The sequence below is a fragment of the Syzygium oleosum genome, unplaced genomic scaffold, assembly GCF_021117445.2.
Source record: "Syzygium oleosum isolate NSW1041296 unplaced genomic scaffold, Sole_v2.1 Sole_v2.33, whole genome shotgun sequence".
Lineage (NCBI taxonomy): Eukaryota > Viridiplantae > Streptophyta > Magnoliopsida > Myrtales > Myrtaceae > Syzygium > Syzygium oleosum.
The window spans coordinates 1,202,872-1,211,152 of record NW_026607517.1 but is presented as its reverse complement, the minus strand read 5'-3'; the positions used below and the strand labels follow the sequence as shown (position 1 = coordinate 1,211,152).

Sequence of the window (8,281 nt, the reverse complement as noted above, 5' to 3'; positions counted from 1 at the left end):
ATGATTCGACTCCCACTGAGGAAGTTTTCTCATTCTACAGGGATTAGGAGAATGTAAAACAGACTTTGACATCAATCATTCGAAACTTTGATAGGAACGAATGAGTTTGCGTAACGCTACATTTTCTTTGGGACGACGCTATTTACGTACTCATTTTGATTAAAGATCAACAATTTTCTCTAGACAAAGTGATAATGCGACGGAGAATAAGTTAATATCTTGTTGGGAGTAATGGTGTCATTTATGTTGTGAAACTAATGAGAGAGACGGTGGAAATAAATAACGTTAGTATTCTTGTTCAACATAGTAAAAAGAAGAAGCAATAACTTGAAGAGAGAGGAAGAGTGGTATTCCGATAAGATTACTAAAAATGGAGTATTTTAACTAAAGTGGAGGTGAAAATAAAAGATGTTTGGAAAAAGTGAATCATAACATCGTTGATATCGTGAAAATCGGTTCATGATACCGCGTGATTATGATTTGTGATCCCGATTTGAGTAGTCTCTATCAAGAAGTGCCCTTTCGATAATTAAAAAGTTCCAACGAATTGGAAACCATGAAAGTCTCCCGTTTGTGCTGGAATATCGGGATCAAGAATTTAGGTTGCACGTTCACCGACTCACAAAGATCGAACCATTGGTATGATGCCACGTGGAAATCTCAGTTGACTTGAGTTTGTTTACTTAAAATGGAAAACCCTAGTTGAGCTTGTGCATGCATGCCACGCCTCTCAAATTTCATTTAAGGTTGTCCCAATCTTTCAAGCCATCCCATTGAATGTTGATTCCCACCCGATTTAGATCTTGTCAATGTGATGGGGACGGCTCAAACTGTAGAAGTAGATTAGCCCTATTCTGTCTCGGTTCAAATATGACTGTAACGAGTCCGACGACATCCCTTTCAGATTTCATTATGTAAACTCAACCATACGAGTAAATCTTACTCTCTTGCTGAATAAACTAAGTTACGAGGTCGAAACATCTTGAAGGGTGGTCCGGAGTCTGTTTGCACTAATTAATTTCGCGAAGATCGGATAAGTATTATGCGCTTCCTTGTTCCCTTCCTATATGTGGGCACTATCAGCTCCAATTTTTCTGGAGTAATTTCAGTTTTACGGGGAACCGGCCATATGATAGGAACCCTGCCTTGCACATATAGCTAATTCATGTGGCGGCACCTCGGCCAATTCAAACCCCCACATGCCTTTTGAACATTTGACAATCTCCACTTTAAAAGTCAAGCAATGGGAAACCAACGCCTGAAACTCGAAACACCCACGAACAAATCTTGCTTCTTGCACAGAGCACGCAAAAGCTTGTGCACAATCAATCTAACATGGCGAGACAAGCAAAGTCTGTCAACCTCCTTTTCCTTTTCCTTCTACTTCTGCTGGTTTTCTTGTTTATGTCCATGACTTCGATGGCGGAGGGTCGGCCGTTGGAGGCTTCGAGCTTGGATGGGAATGTTGTCGGAAGGGTTGAGCTTATTCCCAAGGGGTTCTCTCCAGGGGAAGCGAAGAACTCGGGGCCAAAACCCGGTGGTAGGGGGCGTAGTTTTAAACAGCTTGGAATTCTCCGAGGGATCAAGAACTCCGGCCCGAGCCCTGGCGAGGGACACGGATATGTTAATGGCAGGAATCAGTGAGTTCATCCATGTCCCACTCTTTGGAAAGGACGAAGAATTAGTTCCTAGGTTATCATGCTTCTGTAAAAACAACATGGAAGTTCTCATTGGGGGAAGAACGCTGAGCATTTCTGCTCATATTCAACTGTTTCTCTCTTCCTCTTTTTGTTGGGCTATGTAAACTTGGTAGTTGTCGAAGCTTGACTGAAGATGTCATTTATCTATTTCATTCTGCTCTCTCATTTTTCATGTACACACCTACGATGATGATTCACAGTTCGACATCAATGACAGAAACCAGCCATCACCGCGCTTATGAGGAGATTCAGGCGTCTTTCTATCCTTTTCCTCATTTATATACTTTCCAATTTTGGTAGCTATTATCCAAACGAAAGTCTGATGCAACCCTGCATTACAGATGGGTGTTTTGCATATCCCTCAATTAAATTATGCTTAGAATTTACGTATCTGTGATTACCATTTTTTCAACCTTTTCAAAGGAGTGATTATTTATTTTGATACGGGGGCCAATAGGTTGTATTATGCTTTCATTGCATAGATTCCGTACCTTCCAACTGAAACATATCCCTTGGTCGATAACTAGACGAATTTTCGAAGAAAACAGGACACATGACCATTAGCATTTGCCTCGGAGACCCGGGCTTGGCCTCCCCGAGCCATGTCAGCATTCGCCAAAACCTGGCCCAGTTGTCGGTCTTATCGCCATCTTTATACTCAATTTCAGTACTCAAATGGTTCATCCGTAAAGAAATCCAATGGAAAAGAAAGGCAATAACTTTTCATTACATGACCACAAAAATGTGACTAAAATCACATGTACAAGACGTTTTTGGTAACCTCACTCATTTACGTTACACGGCCAGCTTCCTAGTGATGATAGCTGCTAAATGGTCAATAAATTATGATCACAGTAACATAAGAACATGGTTGGGAAAAGAAGAAGTACTATACGGATTAAACTCTACATAAAAAATTTGTAGACCTTAATCTTCATCTTCATAATCATCGGAGTAATTCTCCTCACTTTCTTGCTCATATATCTGAAACTCTCCATCGCTCCCATCGGCATTTTGCGCATCAAAACCATGCTCCGTGGATGGAAAACTGCCAAAGAGCTCCTGCAAGTACGTTCTAGAGATGTTTTCCATAGGTGCATCTGCCAATATATAGGAAATTGACTATTTACTGGTCTATATTAGCAAACATTCACTGAAACTCGTGTCTGAATAAAAAGAGCAGCTTTCGAACTTTCATGAATAATGGATTTGGATTTGAATATAAACCAAGGATACAAGGAAATGACTGTAGAGATATGTCACCCTCCTCAGCCACCTAGAAACAGGGAAGCACAACTTCAATCGGTAAGGAATCGAACAACATGTAAGAGAGACTGAAAGGGCCGTTTAATTTGCAAAAAAAGAAAGCTGAACAAGTATGAAAGAATCACTAACGGCATATGCATCAACTTCCTCTTCTCCAGCATCATCAATCTCTTCTTCCTCTTCATCATTATCAGTATCTAATATTGGATTTTCTTCACCTGAAGATTACCATCCGTCATTCCAAGTAACAACTTAAACAAGAATTTCATCGCTCTTCTACGAGCTCCACAAAAATAACCTTGCGGTGGGGAAAGGCAACATAAAAAATAAATAAATATATTAGGATGGAAAATTGATAGTGACCTTTGTCTTGTTGGTCTTTCTTTTTATCCATCTTCACGGTGTTGTCAAGAAACCGCATCTTTTTGGACTTCTCAAAGCGTTCTGAAGCTAGTTTCGAAAAACTCTCTGCACCGGGTTTTGGGTACACAGACAAGACTCTCATCATAATACGTTGTCTCAAGCTATCAAGTACAGGTTCCGAGAACCACCCTGTTTTAAACTGCAAAGGACAACAATGGAATTTGCCTAAAAAATAATCCAACAAAGACAGAACTGGTTTGTTTAGATATTACAACCATGTCTTAGGGTTGAGTAAATAGAATTGTGGGCAAAGCATAAAGAAGGATTAGGGAGATGCCAGACAGGGAAGGTGAGAGAAGGGGTCAAGGCAAGATGATCAGCCAGTTCACATCTATCCAGAATAACTAAAGATAAGCTTACCGTGCAAGTACTCTTCCCTGGGGAATTCCTTATCTCTTGTTGAATGTATTCATCAACAAGTTCACACAGTTGCAACGATACATGGTTCTTGCGAGGGAAAACACGAAAAGCGCATATATCCTCCCACCTAGGCTCCAACCTATAGACAAAAGAAGGGAGAGAAAGATATCATTAATAGTTAGAAGTCGGTTCAACAAAAAAATGCGGAGAGCATGTGAAACAGGTTAGTATCCTATAAAACAACACTTTCTAGTTTCTACCAAGGCAGTTCAACATTACTGCTGCAGAGTTGATAACGGTAATAAAATTTGCTAGAATGACCAAAAGGGGCTGTAAAAAGAACTTACTCATCATTTGCTGTTAAATCATAATTACTTTGCAATGGTTGTGGCACTCGAAAACCGATTCCTTGATATCTGTTTTGTCGGCATTAACAGATTAATGCATAAGAAAATAATAACATGATAACTTATAATATCTAAATAGGGGTTTTGTCATGGCAACGGCAACAAAATATACTGAGAGATATCGAACTAGAATTACACAACACGACTAGTTCGGAATTGACACGAATTGAGATGACTTCACCCTTCTGACAAAAGTACTTCTAAACATGTTTAAACATTTTGGCGATGGCACAAATGACCGACAAGAATATGATGATGCGAAACGAATTGTCACCCCTACTTCCAATCCCTATCGCAACTTGTACATAGAATATGTACTATCCAAAGAAACAATAAGTCTCACCCTCTCTCCCCCCGGCTCCTTGTGTTTCAATCACTAGAAGCATAGGAACAGAAAACAGACTAAACATATCGATCCATGTTTATCTTTTGACTGACCTATTTCACCCTAAATTCCTCGTCGGTTTCGCCTTGCATAGACATCTCCAGAACATAGTGGAAGAACAATGTGAATAGAGAACGATCGCAACAAAAGAAGAACAATGTGAATAGAAAAGGATCACAACAAAAGATTTGTTTTAATAGAAACCTCACATGCGAGAATCAGGATCTTCACGAGGATCATATCCTTTCCTTATCCAGAACTTCAGAAATGGCCCATTATTGAAATAGTATGCCACATTTGTGAGAAGGCTGCAAGATCTGACATATTAAAGGAAATTATTCGACATTTATCTGACAGAAGAATAATTAAGATCATCACGTACTAAAATTTGAAGACACTTCCCGAAATAAGAAGAATGCTGACTACCTTTTGAGCAAAAGAACTCCAAAGTTCAAACCTCTACCTAGCAATCTGTCATAAAGAGAATTCTTGGACCATACGGGCCGCTCCTCGAACAATTTAGACACAGCCAATTGACTCTCCCACTCATCTGATCCTTGTATTAGTCGCTCCTCCCAATCTATTATCTTTGGGATCTGTATGGATGATTAAGTGAAACAGATATAGAACAAAAATAAATCTGCTTGTTGCCGTATGAATATGTGAATTACACTAAAAATGGTGTACAAAATGAGTATCCTGAGTAATTCAGCATACTGAGATGGGCGGGTCATGTTCAAGATTCATTAAAGAATATGAGATTGCCACATCACTCGGTATGCTAAGTTTGGAAACCATCTTAGTATACCCATCAACCACCAACATTCAACTAAGAAATTAGGATATCTTTGATCTTGAAATCAAGTGCCAGACTGTTCTCCACAAAAACCTGCAAAAGAAGGAATGCACCCTCCTTAAATTTGTTGTACAGATATGATTCTTTTACTTTACTGTTCCAAAATCAATCTTTTCAGATGGTATTAGTGAAAATAGGCCTGCAAAGTAAACCTCAACATGCTCAGCGGCTGTATCCTGTTTCCTTTTTAAATTTGAAGTGGTTGGGGGACGACTTAACCTGAAAAAAGTGACAAGAACAGAACACATGTTTGAAAAGGAGGATGGCTCTTGATGTTTTTCTACTTATCCATAGAACTTAACGAATCATTCTCAAAAGCCAAATTGTCTCTGTAAGAATTTATAGTTCCTCCTTTTTGTTATTATTCATCACTTCTTATCGCCATTTGGTATTACCCATCCTTCATAGTACAAACTCATGCTCCCAGGTGTCCTTATTCCCCTCTTGCCTCTTATTTCTTCCATTACCACAAAATATTAATCACTCAGGGGCAATGACAATCATAATGCCTACACTGGATGGGATTCAAATTATACCCAATTGGTTTTGAATGTCAAACGGTTAGTGGTTTTTCCAAATACACTTATGATCAGATTTAGGCATCAATTACACCCAGTATACAACTTCATCAAGCAACTCAATTTTTCAGTGTCTCTCTTCTGCTATTTATTTGATTATGTATACTTTGCTATGAAATTTCCAGTTGAATCAATAGAAAGTACCACTATCAATCACTCAAAGACATGTGATTCAAAGAGCCAAAAGGATAGACAAAAAAAAAAAAAAGAGCCAAAAGAATAGGGTTAAATTGAGAGCCAATTCCATATATAGAATCATAAAGAAGTAGGTCAATCATTAGAAAGGACACAAAAGGAGCAAAGAATCATACGCTAAAGTTGTCGGGACATCCTTGGATGAGAAGAGTGGGGGTACTATCATCATTACATCCTCACTTTCAATACTTGTAAGACCATCCTTTGCTATATAGACCATTGTGGAAAGGAAAATGAGAAATTACGAATAGTAATATTGAAGGACAAAAGTTAACCTATTGACACGATAGGTGATATTAAAAATGTGAGAAAGCTTTTACCAAAGGGAGGCTCCTCAACTTCTCCTGATTTTTTCTTCTTCCTCCGAGCAATATCAGCATGAACAGCAACAACATGCTGATAGTCAGCCATCCCTTTTCGAAATTTATTGGCAACCGTTAGTAATAAAATCATCCATCAAGTAGCCTAGCCTATATGATAGTTTGTAAAGAATGAAACAAAGAGATGCAAATGAATTTCGCTTAACTTCTAACCTTGAAAAACGTATGCCTCAGAGACACGAGCAGCAATATCAGCACACAGCTGCGTTTGATCCTCTTCTTTATTGGCACCAGAAGAACTAGCGCATTGATCTCCTTGCGGACTCATTCCAGTTTCGCTGACAGCACCGTGATCTTGGGTAATTGAAGGATTAGTACATATCTGGCCCCTCTTTGATATTCTCAACAGGAGATTATTGCATCGACGAAGCTCCCCAAAAGTAGGATGGCAAAATGGGTCTTCAGGCCGGAAACGAAGTTCCATTTGGTTTGAATCGGAGCTGCGAGCCTGCAAAGTTGATGCTTCCAGTTGATATGTATGGCCCCATAAACCTTAAAACGACACTGCTAAGAATGCAAGAGATCGAGGCCACACCTTCAAAATCCCTTCACTTCCACCAAGAGTTTCGATAGCCCGCGAGGCAGAGGACGGATAGCCCGGATAGTGGACCACAAATGTCTTAGCGCTTGGCAAACATCCAGAAATAGCTCCATCCTTTATTTCTCCCATTGTTTGTTGTGTACGGTAACTAGGAAAATAGAACGTAATAAGAGAGCAAATCAGTAAGAACAAGAAAGAACTCTATCCAAACTCCAACTAACTTAAAAGATCAATCTCTATTTTCAGGGACTAGAGTAGAGGTTTCAGCTGAAGTATACAACTGCACAGACTTACACATAGGAATTAATTATCTAAAGCGAATCACCACCTCGTCGAGGAATTTCACCGAACAGGTGACGAGCAATAAGGGAAGACTGACAGTGCAGGGAAAAACAGGTATTAAGCACGGAGGAATCATAGGCAACTGATCTTTCTCAGTTTTCTTATGCGCGCTGCATGTTAAATCGAACTTTATTCTGTACATCTGAACATCCATTCATGCCAAACTACGACGAAAACAAAAAAGAACAAAACCCAATGCCAAGCCGACCGAAACCAATCTCAAAGGCGCGAGCTTTAACACTGACGATCAAGCGAAATCACCGATGCGACGACCCAAGAAGCAACAGAAGCAAGGGATGTATAGGCATTATCAAGAACGCCCTCAAACATAAGAACTAGAGAGCATCGTGCACCTTTTACACGCGTGAAGAAAGGAAAGGGACGCGCGTGCGCAGTTGGCTTCAGGTCCGAGGAGGCGAGTACGACGTTAGAGTTAGTAGTCTCCTCTGTGGGCTTGAGATACGAGAAGAAGCATCTTCTTTGATGCCACCATTCCAAACAACCCCGGAGAAAAGGCGTGAATGAGATTTCGAGAGCCGGCGTTAAAATACATTGTCAATTTTGCTTTAAACCATTTGAACAACAAAAGAAAACTATTTTTTTGGGTTAATAGCACGAAAAATTCCAAACTGATACATTTATGATAAACTTATCAAAACTAATTTTTTGACCACAAAAAATCCTAAACTAGTATAGATACACCTGTGACAATTTTACATTCAGTTAGTTTCCGTTAAATTTTACCAGTCAAATTTCTGAGTTGAATGACATGTGACAGTTAATGGTGTACCAGTTTGGGGTTATAGGTGTACCAATTTGTGATTTTTCGCGGTATTCATCTATTTTAA

The 8,281-nt window shown here is 39.5% G+C and overlaps 1 protein-coding gene across 2 annotated transcripts; it reads right to left on the bottom strand.

The window, feature by feature from the left end:
* Positions 1–2,400: 2,400 nt before the first annotated feature.
* LOC115692726 (uncharacterized) lies at positions 2,401–7,976 on the bottom strand. 2 transcript variants are annotated; one of them, XM_030619681.2, is made up of 15 exons: positions 7,787–7,976; positions 7,086–7,239; positions 6,704–6,998; positions 6,491–6,583; positions 6,287–6,377; positions 5,550–5,616; positions 5,388–5,430; positions 4,968–5,139; positions 4,751–4,858; positions 4,097–4,165; positions 3,750–3,888; positions 3,330–3,528; positions 3,096–3,184; positions 2,937–2,976; positions 2,401–2,800 (listed from the first exon to the last, which is right to left on the bottom strand). In XM_030619681.2, exons 2-15 carry the CDS (start codon positions 7,218–7,220, stop codon positions 2,628–2,630), a joined length of 1,713 nt encoding a protein of 570 aa, XP_030475541.2. In that variant the 5' UTR covers positions 7,221–7,239; positions 7,787–7,976; the 3' UTR covers positions 2,401–2,627. The 2 variants fall into 2 exon arrangements, with proteins under 2 accessions (XP_030475541.2, XP_030475538.2); XM_030619678.2 differs by lacking the exon at positions 7,787–7,976 and adding an exon at positions 7,386–7,757.
* Positions 7,977–8,281: the final 305 nt, after the last annotated feature.